This window comes from Eubalaena glacialis, chromosome 13 (genome assembly GCF_028564815.1).
Source record: "Eubalaena glacialis isolate mEubGla1 chromosome 13, mEubGla1.1.hap2.+ XY, whole genome shotgun sequence".
NCBI lineage: Eukaryota > Metazoa > Chordata > Mammalia > Artiodactyla > Balaenidae > Eubalaena > Eubalaena glacialis.
The window spans coordinates 15,687,098-15,701,040 of NC_083728.1; the positions used below are offsets into that span (position 1 = coordinate 15,687,098).

A 13,943-nucleotide genomic window follows, 5' to 3' on the forward strand; every position below is an offset into this window, starting at 1 on the left:
AATAAGGGAGCTGAACACATCACCACAGCGTGACCTCCCACTTCCCCTCACCTGGTTTCAGAAACAGGAGAGCTGCCTGCCTGAGTGGACCTCAGGGGAGCTTGGAAGATCGCCTGCAAGAGCCCCCCTCCTCCTGCTCTCTCCCGCAGTGGTTTTGGCATTCTTGGACCTCAGTTTGGGTACCAGCTCTGCCTTTTCCTAACTTTGTGCCTGAGGACTTAAACCTCCCAGAGCCCCAGTGTCATCAGGTGTCACCTGAGATCCGTGCTACCCACATCACGGGGTTGCTGTGGAAGCAGTGGAGGCAACAGACATAAATTCCTTCTCCCTGCAAAGTCAAAGTCCTTGTAATAAGAATAATAGTGAGTAATGACAGCAGAAAAAACGTAGCTTCTTCTATGTGTCAGGCATTATCCTTAGCACTTGACACACATAAACTCATCTAATCCTCAAAAATCCTAAAAGAGGGGAGAGAAACTGTTGGTACTTCCTCATGTTACAGAGGAGGAACCTGAGATAACAAGAAATAAAGCACTTTGCCTAAAGTCATAGAGTGTAGAGAGAGGAATCTGGTTCAGTTGAACTAGTTGGGTGTATTACTCACTGCAGTAAAGAATGGGAATCACCTTGGATAACAATAAGATGTCTCATTAAGAGAATGTTAGAAAGAGCTTATAGGATGTGGGCTTGTGTTAGGTGATTTGGGGGTGGTGTTTCAGGAAGCTGGCTCTGCTTTGGATGGATGCTGTCAGGAAGTGGGGCAGTTCTCTGAATGTGTATCTTTATCTTAACTCTAAGAAGGGAAGACTAGATAGAGGTTAGAGCTATACTTGGTAAAGAAGTAGCAGTCACTCAATATAGGGAGATGCTTGGATATTTTGGTGGTTTGTATAATTTACCTCATTTTGTCTGTGTTCAAACATCAATACCGAATTTCCTATTTTTGTCTTGATCCATCATGGACACAGAATTGCCTTGTCTGATGTTGAAGGTTTCTGAAATGTTTCTGTTAAGTTGGAGAACATAAGGCCCACTGTAATGTCAGGTCAGGTCTTGGAACTCAGAGGTTGCTATTCTCTTTCTCTATCAATCTCATAAATTTGTGGTGAGAATTAAAAAGATAAGATATTTGTTAAATGCTTTGTACATGTATTGGCAGAGTAACCTTTTAGTGAATGTCAGGTCTGATAGGAGTAAGAGTACTACTATAAATATATGTTATCTAATTATTATTAATAATTATTAATTTATAACAGTGTAATGGGAAAATGACTTGGTGTTCATGAAAAGAGATTGGCTTCAGTAACTCACTATGTGCTGTGTGACCTTGGGCAAGTCACTTCACCTCTCTGAGCCACAGATTCTTTCTTTGAAAAAGAGGATGATGGTATCTGCCTTAAGAAATCCCCAAGTCTGGGTCCTTTTGAGGACCATGTCGATTATCCTCCTAAGGTTCTTTGAACACCACAGACCAAAGCAAATTGTCTAGAAGCACATAGAGTTTCAGCTTCCATGGGCCCTGACTGCTTTTTAAATGTGCTGTCGACTGTAGAAAAGAAAGGAACAAATAACATTGATTGTTGCAGTGTCCCCTTCTAGAAGTCCGCCCTCAGGAAGTTCCCCCAGTGCCAGAGGAGAGTCAGAGTCTCTCTTCAAATAGGTCTCCTTCTTCGTCAGAGGTAACCGAAAGCCCTCTTGCTTCAGTGATTGACCTTACCCCTGTCCTACCCTTTTCCCACCCCAAGTTGCCATTATTTGACCCCCTGATCAAAGGAACTAAGTGTTAACTGTCATATAACTCACTATTATCCTTATTACAAGGACTTTGTGCAGGGAGAAGGAATATATGTCTGTTTCCTCCTCTGCTTCTACAGCAACCCCACGACGTGGGCAGCATGGATCTCATGTGACACCTGAAGACATGGAGCTGTGGGAGATTTCTGGCCGCGGGCCACAAAGTTAGGAAAAGGGAGAGGTGGGACATAAACTGAGGTCCTCCAATCCCAAAACCAGTGGTGGAGAGTCCAGAGTGGGTGGTGATTTGCAGGTGATCTTCCAAGTTCCCCTGAGATCCACTCCAGCCCCTGAGATCCACTCAGGCAGGCAGCTTTCTTGTTGGTGATACCACAGGAGGGTCGGTGAGTGGTCGTGCTGTGGAGACGTGTTCAGCTCCCTGCTTCCCCTCTGCCCACACCCCTTACTCTTTTTCTACCCAGAAAATCAGCGTTTGTGCCCCAGATGGAGATAGTTTTCACCCAGCTCACCATTCCCCTGGACCAGTGCCAGGTAAAGAGCTTGCGTCCATAGGGTTGAGATGCTGCTTCAGTGGATGCAGGAAGCGGCCCTATGTTACACCTGTCTTCTGAGGTAGGTGGGGGTGGAAGGGAGTGAAGGGCATTGATCAGCCGATGTGATGACACCTGCAGGAGGCTGAAAATGAGGACCTGAGCTAACACACTGCTGTTCATTTCTGTCCTTTGATTTGCTCTCATCCACCCACTGACCGGCCATCACGTGCCATGCACTGCTCTAGGTGCTGGGATGCTCTGTGAGGAACAAATCGGATAAAAATTCCACCTGTGGAATCACAGTCTGTGTTTCCAGAAGACCCACAGGCAGAGCCAAGTTTGAGAAGTGCTGTTACTGGGCATTTGTCCCCAGCAAGTAGAAGCAGTAACCCTGGTTATGTGGGGAGATTTCCAGGAACAGCACTGACCCCAGCTCTTCCCCTTCCTCATTCCCCTCCTTATCCCCTGTTCCCACCGCTCACCAGGGGTGTGAAAAGCTCTGTCAGCCCCTGCTTTCCTCAGAAGCCCTCCTGCAAGGCCACGAAGATGAGTCAGGTCAGCCTCTCTGCAGCCCTTCTCGTCCTCCTGGGCACCCTGTTGGCCGGAACCCGGGGAGTGAAACCAGCAAACAGGCCCAGGGTAAGTCCCGGCTCACCTCTCCTCTACAGGCTGGGGCAGGGTGGGAGGGAATGAGACGAGTCCATGGAAGGGTTGGGGAGCAGGGGTGGGGTGGGTGCTGACAACCCTCTCTGGATTTCTCCTGGGAAGTTGGGCAGTTGTAACTCCAGGGATATTTCATGACTCTCAAAAGGAATCATTATGTTTCAGATTTTAAAAAAAGGAACCCACCGAACCGTACCAGACCAGGGACCCCATCTCTGAGACCCTCTGTTCCTGACCTTGTCCCTGAGCCTCACTTTAATGTAAAGAAAAGATTCACATTTGATCCTTGTCCTGGTTCATGGCCCAGGCCTCCTGAAACTCTTGGAATTTACTGATTTCGTAGGTCATGAGAGGAGTCAAGGATGGGACCCTAGATAGCTTCTGGATGGGACTGGACGCCGGAAGATCCCACCTGGCGATTAGAGGGTTAGAACCTTCACCCCCAGCCCCTCTGGGGAGAGGAGAGGGTACTGAGGTAGAGTTCAGTCACCAATGGCCAATGATTCAATCAAATTGCCTACCTCAAACCCTTAATTAAAACCCATAAACCCTGGGCTCAGAGGGCTTCAGGGGAGGTGGACACATGAAGGGATTGTGAGGGGGGTGTGTTCTTAGAGGGCATGGAGGCTCGGCACCCCCAGCTCCCCCTTTGCCCTATGCATCTCCTCCATAGGGCTGTCCCGGAGCTTTGTCCTTTACAATAACTGGGGACGGTAAGTAAAGGGCTTTCCTGAGTTCTGTGAGTGGTTCTAATGATTACTGAATATGGGAGGTGGGGTCATGAAACCTCTGAATTTATAGCCAGTTGGTCACGTGTATGGGTGACACCGGGGCTTGTGATCAGCACTTGAAGTGGAGGCCGTCCTCAGGGACTGAGCCCTCAACCTGTGGGGTGTGGGCTCCCTCCGCAGATTTAGTGTCAGAAGTGAATTGACTTGTGGGCCGCCCAGTGGGTGTTGGTAGGGACACCACATATTTGCAGTCAGGGACAAAACCCGGACTCACTCTTCTCTATAATTTGTGGCTGGGGTGAGGTTTGGGGACAGGGGACTATTGTATGTGGGACAGTGCACTCAGAAGTCCTTACTGGTTATCTGCATTTTCAGAATTCCTGGCAGAATCAGGTACTTTATTAAATCGGTTGTGACATGATAGTATCTTGTCCTGATCCTACCACACACATGCCATGTGTCCTGGGGCAAGTCTTCTGCAGTTTCCTTACCTGAACAGTGGGACCATGTTACGTGACTTCTTTGAAAGGATTACCAATCATGAGTGTAAAGCATTTACCCATTTCATGGTCAATCATGGCCATTTTCCACCACAATGTCTTAGTCCGAAAGACTTGTCTACCTACATTTCCTCTCCACCTTCCCCCCAAAAAATTTATGTCAAATAATGATCATTTCTCTATTATGAAATGAATCAGGGGCTTCCCTGGTGGCACAGTGGTTAAGAATCTGGCTGCCAATGCAGGGAACTTGGGTTTGATTCCTATTTGGGGAAGATCCCACATGCTGCGGAGCAACTAAGCCTGTGCTCCACAACTACTGAGCCTGCGCTCTAGAGCCCACGGGCCACAACTACTGAGCCCGCATGCCACAGTTACTGAAGCCTGCACTCCTAGAGCCCATGCTCCACAACAAGAGAAGCCATCACAACGAGAAGCCCACGCACCGCAACGAAGAACAGCCCCCCACTCGCCGCATATAGAGAAAGCCGGCGCACAGCAACGAAGACTCGACGCAGCCATAAAGAAACAAACAAATAAATAAATAAATTTATTTTTAAAAAATAAAGAGGGCTTCCCTGGTGGCGCAGTGGTTGAGAATCTGCCTGCCAATGCAGGGGACACGGGTTCGAGCCCTGGTCTGAGAAGATCCCACATGCCGTGGAGCGACTAGGCCCGTGAGCCACAATTGCTGAGCCTGCGCGTCTGGAGCCTGTTCTCCGCAACAAGAGAGGCCGCGACAGTGAGAGGTCCGCGCACCGCCATGAAGAGTGGCCCCCACTTGCCGCAACTAGAGAAAGCCCTCGCACAGAAACGAAGACCCAACACAGCCATAAATAAATAAATAAATAAATAAAATTAAAAAAAAAAAAAAAGAAAAAGGAGCGTGGCACACTGATCCTATCACACCAGTTCCACCAGTCATTAAAAATAAAATAAAATAAAATAAAGAAATGAATCAGAAAGTTGAGTGACAGCTGAACTTCTTCCCTTCCTGAGGCAACTGCAGGGAGAGCAAGAAATGCAGTACTTCCGTGAGTTTGCTCGTTGGGCCAAGACTGTTTTTTCTAGGCTGGTATCATATTAGTCAAAACTCTAGGCCCTTCCCCTTGCCCCCAAGTCAGACTATTATTTTCTTATTAGGATATACAGTGTTAGAGGTGGTCTCATAATTATATAGACATGCCTCATCACCAAATAGACATTTCACTAACAGGAATGTTACTATATCCACTCTCTTCAATGACTGTGCACTTGGCATGAGTAGGAAATTGGAAATTCATTCCCTTGACAAATATTTATCATATATTTATGCTTCTTGTCCCTAAAAAGCATCATTCTTAGTGTAGGGAAACAGCTGTAAGTGAAATATAGTAAAATAATCTGCCTTCTAGGAGGGAGACGGACAATAAAGAACGGGCAAAATACTGTGTCAGGTCGTGATGAGTGTTTTGAAGAAAGAGAGTGATGGGGATAAAGGAGGCTATGCTCCTTCTGTAGACTGGTCAGTGAAACCCTCTGTGATAAGGAGGCGTTGAGAAGAGGCTGCAAAAAAAAAAAAAAAAACATGTCTGGTGTGTTTCATCAGCAGCAAGGTCCAGGGTGGCTGAAGATTGATGGGTGGAGGGAAGGAGAGCGGGAGGGGATGAGGCAGAGAGGCCATGGGGCAAGTTGTGAGGAGCCTTGTAGGACTTTATAAGAATCAGAGTTTGACTCTGAGAGAGCTGGGCACTCACTGAGGGATTGGTGTTGGGAGCAATGGTATAGGACTCAAGTTGTATCAGGGTCCCTGTGGCTGCAGTGCAGAGAGTGGCCTCTAGGGGGCGAGGGCAGAGACAGAGGCCCATGGGCAGGCTGCTGCTGTGGTCCAGGTGAGCCATGATGGAGCGTGTACCTATGTTGTTCCCTGGGTGGATCCCAGTTCTCTTGAATAATATGACTGTCTTGCTCTGTTGAGGTTTCTATGGAGGCTTCATAATCATGAGTCATTAAATCTTTAGCCATTTGTGATTGATTCAACCTCCAACCCTTCTCCTGCGCCTGAGGTGGGGGGGCAGGGAAAGGGGGAAAGTGGGAATCAAAATTCCCACCCCCTAATCAAGCAGTTGGTTCCCCTGGCAACCAATCCCCATTCTTCGGTTAGGTAGGGGCTTTACAAAAGTCACCTCCCTCACATAATAAAAGACTCCCTTTTTACTCTCATCTCTTACGAAATTCCAACGGTTGTAGGAGCCCTGTGCCAGGAATGGGATGAAGATCAAATTAATATTTCTTATATAAGTCACAATATCATTATTCCCTCAATATTCCATTATTCCAGTCCCCATGAGGTAACCAAAGTAAACACACTGGTGTGTTTTCTTCCATGCCTTACTCCATTACAGCATGATTCCTCACACTTTTGTAACAGCGGTGGGGTAGGAGGGAGCTATAGCAGCCCCACTCAGCCATTGGTCGGCACAGCATCGGGTCCCTCCCAGAACCGAGCAACTGTCAATGAGCCTCCGCCCCGCCGCAGTGGTCGGGCTCAGCCATTTGTCGTTGCCACAGGGAGCCCCTCCCGCTCCCCCTCTTCTGTATAAAAAGGGACCGAATTGGACTTGAGGGAAGATGGGGTTCTTTTTAGACACTAGTTTGCCTTCTTTTCCTGCGGCTAGCTTTCTGATCCAAATCCTTATTCTTTGTTCCAACAACCCATCTCCCAACTTATTGGTTGTCATACGGCCAGCAGGATGAGCTTGGGCTCGGTAACACTTTCTTTTTTAATGGTGGAAATTTTCAACCACACAATCATGTACAGAGAATAGGACTATAAAACCCATGGACCCATCGTCCAGCTCCAATAATTATCAATATATGGAGAATATTTTTAATATATGTCCTCTTATTTTGTTGTTTTTTGAAGTTAATCAGTGGCATCATGCCAATTAATCTGTAAATATTCATTAAGGGTATGTAATTATTTACAATATTACCCTGTCACTGTCATGCCTAACAACATTAATGATAATGTCCTGGAAAGCAGGATATCAAACGGTCTTTTCACATTTCACATCCCTGCACCCCTACCACTCCCTATTGCAAACAAACTGGTGGTTTCAGTTGTTGACCTTGTAGAGCAAGCTGTGATAACCATCCTCGTATCTGACCCAGAGCCCCTCCCATCCATGCAGTCCTGCAGCCTGACTTCTGCCTGGAGCCTCCATACACAGGTCCCTGCAAGGCCAAAATCATCAGGTATTTCTACAATGCCAAGTCCGGGTTCTGCGAGACCTTTTTATATGGCGGCTGCAATGCTAAGAACAACAACTTCAAGATGGGGGAGGACTGCGTGAGGACCTGCGGTGGTGCCATCAGGCCCTGGGATAAGACAGTGGGCAGGGCAGGTTGGGAGGGGAAGGGCTGGGGAGAGAGGTGGAGCTCAGGGGGCCCCACACCCCTCACACCCCCACAGTGACTTTTTTCCTCTCTGCCTCCCAGGAAGTGGCAGCAATGTCCTTTGAAACCATGGACTGAGCACGTCCTCCATGGGCCAGCTTGGCAGAAGGTCACCCCTAGAAACCCTGTCTTCATAATTTGAGCCTCCTCCCCTTTTCTCAGAAGGGAACACTGAGTCAGCCACTCTATAGAGCAGGTCTGCAGTGTTCCCTGAGCATCCGACCTAGGCTTGGAAAACTCACTTACTTCCTGTTGGTCATCCCGGTCCTGGGAGGGCTATGGTTGCTCATTTCTGGGATGGTCTAGGACCTATCAGTGTGTACAGTTTCCACGTCTGGGGCTTCAGAGATGTCAATCAGAAGTTCGTTTCCTTTTGCAGAGGACCTGTGAACCATTCTCCCCCGAGATGCTGAAGTCCAGGGAGGACCCACGCAGGGCTGGGCTTTGGCTGCTTCTGAAAATTTTCAGCCTCCTCTTCTGCTTTCTCAACCCTACCCTCCTCAGCAGAAGTCTGCCTCTTTCCTTCCCCCATGGGTCTACTTGCTTTAGCTCTGTCTCATCAAGTTGGCTCTAAGCACCATGAGAGCAAGTCTTCTCTTTATCCCTTGCGCTTCACACAGAGCCTGGCACAGAAGAGACAGTCCATAAATATTTGAGGAAGGAATGAATGAATGCAGGAGCAAAGTTCCTCATGACTGGAGTGACTGTAGAGCCTGGGATCTGAATTCACGATTCTTGTCCTAACCTTCTTCCTTACTGCATCCTCACCTTCATCCTCCACCCCACCATCTCTGCTCTCCTGTGCTGGCAAAAGTAGAATTTCTGGCATAAGTAGAATTTCTGGCATCCAGTTCTCAGCGTTGGTGGTGGGAGAGGTATTTTCACTAAAGAAGTCCCTCCCCCACATTGATGTCCAACGTCTGTGGCTTCAAATAGTCTGGCCTCATTTTTAAATAAATTCATATTCTAATTAAACTAACTGGAATGGATTCCGTTGTTTGCAGCTAAGAACCTTTACCCATAGGTTCCATGGAAATGGTGGTCCTTCTCATTCTTCTGCAGAGTGGTGGGCACCTCCCCGTTTCATGCCCTCAGACTGAGACCTATCAGGTATAGAAAGCCAACCCCTTATAGCGACATCTACCTTTTAATGGCCACCCCAATATACACAAAAACTGGGTGACAGGCACCTCAACAAGATCGCTTTTGTCCTTTACTTCTTGGGCCAGGTCAAACTTTGGGGCAGGTTATTTTCCTGGATTCTCAGACGGAGAAAGGAAGGAGCATGAGGCTCAATTGTCCACTTGTCCAAGGAACCCCCTTCCCTGTCGTCGTGTGGAGGGAGGGGGCTTCCTACTCCAGCTAAAGAGGATCAACCTCACATTTAGTGACCACTGGCCATTTGCCAGGCCTGTGCTTGTCATTTTCCCCAAATTATTATTCCTCCCCCCCCCTTTCCTCTTTGATAACCATAAGTTTGTGTTCTATGTCTATGAGTCCATTTCTATTTTCATACCACCTTTCTTAAGCCGGTCATCTGTTGATGGGTACTAACATTGTTTACATGTCTTGGCTATTACAAAAAGTGCTTCTATGAACATTGATGTGCATGTATCTTTACACATTAGAGTTTTCATTTTTCTGGATACATACCCAGGAGTGGGATTGCTGGATCATATACTAGTTCTCTTTTTAGTTTTTTATGGAACCTCCATATGGTTTTCCATGGGGGCTGCACCAATTTACATTCACACCAACAGTGTACAAGGGTTCCATTTCCCCACACTCTCTCCTGCATTTATTATTTTTAGACTTCTCGATGATAGCCAGTTTGACTGTTGTGTTGTGATACCTCATTGTGGTTTTGATTTCCATTACTGTACTCTAATATTTAACAATGTTGACATCTCTTTTTATGCCTCTTGGCCAACTGTAGGTCTTCTTTGGAGAAATGTCTATTTAGGTTCTCTGCCCATTTTTTGATTGGATTTTTTGTTTTTTCAATATTGAGTTGCATGAGTTGTTTGTATACTTTGGATATTAGCTGCCAGGTTGTCGCATCTTTTGCAAATATTTTCTCTCATTCTGTAGGTGGCCTTTTTGTTTTGTCAATGGTTTCCTTTGCTGTGCAAGAGCTTCTACATTTGATGAGGTTCCATTTATTTATTTTTGCTTTTATTTCTTTTGTCATGGGAGACTGATCCATAAAAATATTGCTACGATTTATGTCCAAGAATGTTTTGCCTATGTTCTCTTCTAGTTTTATGGTGTCACATCTTATATTTAGGTCTTTAATCCATTTTGAGTTTATTTTTGTATACGTTGTGAGGGAGTGTTCTAATTTCATTGATTTACATGTGGCTGTTCAGCTTTCCTAACACCATTTGCTGAAGAGACTGTCTTTTCTCCATTGTATATTCTTGCCTCGTTTGTCATACATTAATTGACCATACGTGCATGTATGTATTTCTGGGCTCTGTATTCTGTTCCATTGATCTATATGTCTGTTTTTCTGTCAAACTCACACTGTTTTGATTACTATAGCTTTGTAGTATAGTCTGAAGTCTGGAAGGGTGATGACTCATGCTTCATTTTTTTCCTTCAGGGTTACTTTGGCAATTCTGTTTCTTTTGTGGTTCTGTATAAATTTTAGGATCATTTGTTCTAGATCTGTGGAAAATGTCTTGAGTATTTTGATAGGATTTGTCCTTTAAATCCTTGTTTTCCAGTTGTTTTTGTAGTTTTTCTCTGTTCATTTCTTCTTTTGGTTTTCCTTTTTGTGCTGTGATGATTTTCTTTTAGTATGCATGAGTTTCTTTGTTTTTACTTTCTGTGACTTTATTGTCTGTTTTAGATTTGTGGTAACCACGAAGTTCAAGTACTTTGACCCAAAACTGTACCTCCTTGTTTTAAACTGAAAGTAACTCAAGTTGAAACACATTCTAAAAGATCTACATTTTTATACTTCCATCCCCCACATTTTGTGATTTTGATGTCCTTCTTTACATCTTCATACTGATGGTTTCAGTGTTTATTCTGTTATGATAGCTTTTATATATTGTTTTTTAATCTATTTACTGGTTTATTGAAATGATCTTCAATACTTCTATATATCTGTCTTTCTTATTGTATCTTCCATTTCCTATAGATTCTTTCAACCTCTGTTTTCATACCACCTCCTATGCAGATCTCATTTTCTCTTGGGCATCAGGTGTCAGATGGCAGCACTCATCAATAGAACAGTGGTTTGTTCCACTGAACCAAAAGGAGTCCTTCTCCCTTCTGGATCTGCCATTCAACAGTGGTCTAGCCTCTGCTCCCAAGACCTGTTGACCAATTCTGCTGCATTTGTCCTAAAACAGTCCTACAGACACTTGGAGATGGGTATCAAGGGAGGACCCCTCTCTCCCACCAAGTGTCTTTTAGTTTCTTGGAAAACATTTGCTAAGTTCCTACCACCAGCTTCAGATTGTCAAAACTGAAAGTTGGGGGAAATCCCTTTTTTGCAGTTCACTACATTTTATGCCGAGGCTGCTACAATTGTTGGCACCCTCACAAGGTGCTCCTTCACTGGGTTGGAGAAGAGAATTTAGTGTAAGAAGAGGAGGATGGTCAGTAGTATCACGGCTCCCAGGTCACCCTCCCAACTTGCTTCCCCCAGTTGGGAAAGAGCTGTGGCAATCAGATAGTGTGGAAATTTAAACAGCTGAATGAGGGTGGCTGAGAGGAGGGGGTAGGAGGTAGGTGGTGGGCAGGAACCCAAGACTCATTGAGGTATTTCCCAGGAGGCACTACAGCTCATTATTAGACCTTCCCAGCTGCAAGGCATTGTGGGAATGATGTGTTCATAATCTAGTGGTCCTGAGCCAAAGGGATGTCCCAGCTTCCCAAGTAAAGCAACTTTAACACTGCTTTCATGCTCCTGGCTCTGGGAGGAAGTGAGCAGGAGGAACTTTAGGAGTGCAGAGCCTATCTGCCTCAATACAGATGAGGAAATTGAGGCATAGAACACTCAAAAAACAGAGGTAGTTTTTGAACCAGAACACAGATAGAGCTGCTTCTGTTGCCCAATACCTTGCAGTCTTGGGCAAATATCTCAGTGTCTCTCACTTTTGCATTCCTTAATTACACAATAAGGAAAAAGGCTTATACCTGTCAATGTTTCCAACCACAGACCACTAGAAACAGTCCACTTACAAACTGAACGAGTTGGGTTTATTACTCACTGCAGCAATGGACAATGAATGATATGGCATCTCATTAAGTGGATGTTTGAAGGACTTACAGGATGTGGGCTTCTGTAAGGTTATTTGCGGGAGAGTTTCAGGAAGCTGGCTTTGCTCAGGATGATGCTGTCAGGAAGTGGGGCAGTTCTATGATCAGGTGTCTTCATCTTATTCTGAAGTGAACTTTCATCTGAGAACTGAGGAGGTACAACCAACAGACTTTGTTATGAGATTGCTCACAGGGAGTGAGGAAAAGGTAGAATGAAGGACAACACTCAGCCTTCTGGGGGAAGGTAGGGGAAGCAAGTCTTTAGAAGGAAGGACAATAAATTCAGTTTGGTCAATGTTGAGTCCGTGGTGCTTCTAGAACACTTAGGCAGAGATGTTGAGTAGACATTGATTCATTCATTCACTTGTTCATGAAATGTTTATTAGGGATAAAATATGTGATGACTGAAACCTTTGATCAGAGTCCACGGCTTCAAACTCTGGCTCTGCCAATTTACTAGCAGTGCGGCCTATTCAATTTGCTAGTGTTATACATTTGTGAGCACATATAGACCTTGAATGATGTCCATAGAGAGGGAGTCATCCTTCCAATTACATAGAAGGAAACTGAGGCTCAGAGAAGGTGGGTATTGCTGGTACCTCAGAGGGTAAAAGTAGCAGAGGCAGTTCCCTGTCGTGATGTGCTGGTAAACGTCACTGAGTCGATAAGAATCTCTCGTCGACTTAAACTCTGAGAGAGGTAGAACTAATAATATAAAACACCCGTTACCGCTTATTGACAACCTACTATGTGTCAAGTCCTGCACATACATCTTCATCTCTCAATATGACAACAATTTTAATAAGTTTTTCTTCTGTTTTAGAGTGATACAAGCTGAAGCGCAGAGGTTTCAGCCCTTCTCCAAGGTCACATAACCAATACTGGCAGAAGCTGATATTCGAACTCATCACTCTCTGTCTCCCATGATTTTCCTTGCAAGGCGTTTCAGATCTGTGCATTCAAAAGCCCCAGAGATTCACCAGAGAATATTCAAAGTTCTTCAAATAGGGAACCTCTGCTTTTCATCATTTTTGTGTGTGTGCTGAGACCAAGTGGACACAAATTTTGGTAAAGAATTTTGTTTGCATTTATGCCTTGAGAGGCTTACCTGTGAGTTAGAGGAGGAGGATGGCTGAGAAACGGCCACTGGATAGAAAAATGCGGACCTTGGTGGTGACCCTGGTAAAGGCAGCAGATCTCGCTGGTTATGAGCAACAGAAACTGACTCTGGCTATTGGAAGCAGAGAAGGAATTTGTGACAACAGTGTGGGGATGTAGTGGGCATCCATTCTCCCTTCCTGATTGTACCCTTAAGTGAGATCCTTTCGGACTCTTCTGTTGGCAGCCATAGCACTTAATGATTTAGCTCAGCTCACGTACTGAAGGGCGTGCTGGAAGATCCCAGCTTGGAAAGGATGGTAAGCAAGGAAGAACTAAGGTCTTCCCAGGCCGCCTCTGAATGACCTCCATTTTTAGGTCTTTTGGGATTCCTTGATCAAGATTAAATTCCAGGGAGAGCATCTGATTGGCCACTCTTGGTCTGGGGGTAGGGCAGGCACTTTGATTGACAGGCGGCCCAATCCCACCAGTCCTGGGTGGAGGAAGAGTCACTCCTCAAGCAAAATCAGGCTACTGTATCAGGAAAAGGACAAACAGATGCTAGGTGACAAAGCAACAAAATAGCCCATATACTCAGAGAGAGAAGTTTCCATGGAGAGAAGGGAGTTTGAATGTATCCAAGAGTCCAAGAGGAGAAAGCTCCATTGTATGGTGAAAAGTACCCTGTTTGTTCCTGGGAATTTCTCAGATCTTCAATGTTCTCTTGTTTACAATCACCTTAAAGTGGGCATGTCTACAGCTGACTCATGTCTCCTCCTATTTTAACCTTTCTTTTTTCCCTTTCTATTTCTTTTCTTCCTTTTTTGATAAATATGATTTTACTCTCATGAAGTCACGTCCACAATCTTTGATGCATCATCTATGTTAATATCAGATACATTTGCCTGTGTGCTGTTTGTGTGTTTGTGTATTTGTAATATTGAAATAAC

The 13,943-nt window shown here is 45.3% G+C and overlaps 1 protein-coding gene across 1 annotated transcript; it reads left to right on the top strand.

Annotated features, from left to right (window-relative positions):
• The first annotated feature begins 2,834 nt into the window (after positions 1 to 2,834).
• LOC133104389 (serum basic protease inhibitor-like) lies at positions 2,835 to 8,287 on the top strand. Its single transcript, XM_061210105.1, has 3 exons — positions 2,835 to 2,927; positions 7,364 to 7,559; positions 8,241 to 8,287. The coding sequence occupies exons 1-3, from the start codon at positions 2,835 to 2,837 to the stop codon at positions 8,285 to 8,287; spliced, it is 336 nt and encodes a 111-aa protein (XP_061066088.1).
• The last annotated feature ends 5,656 nt before the right edge of the window (positions 8,288 to 13,943 follow it).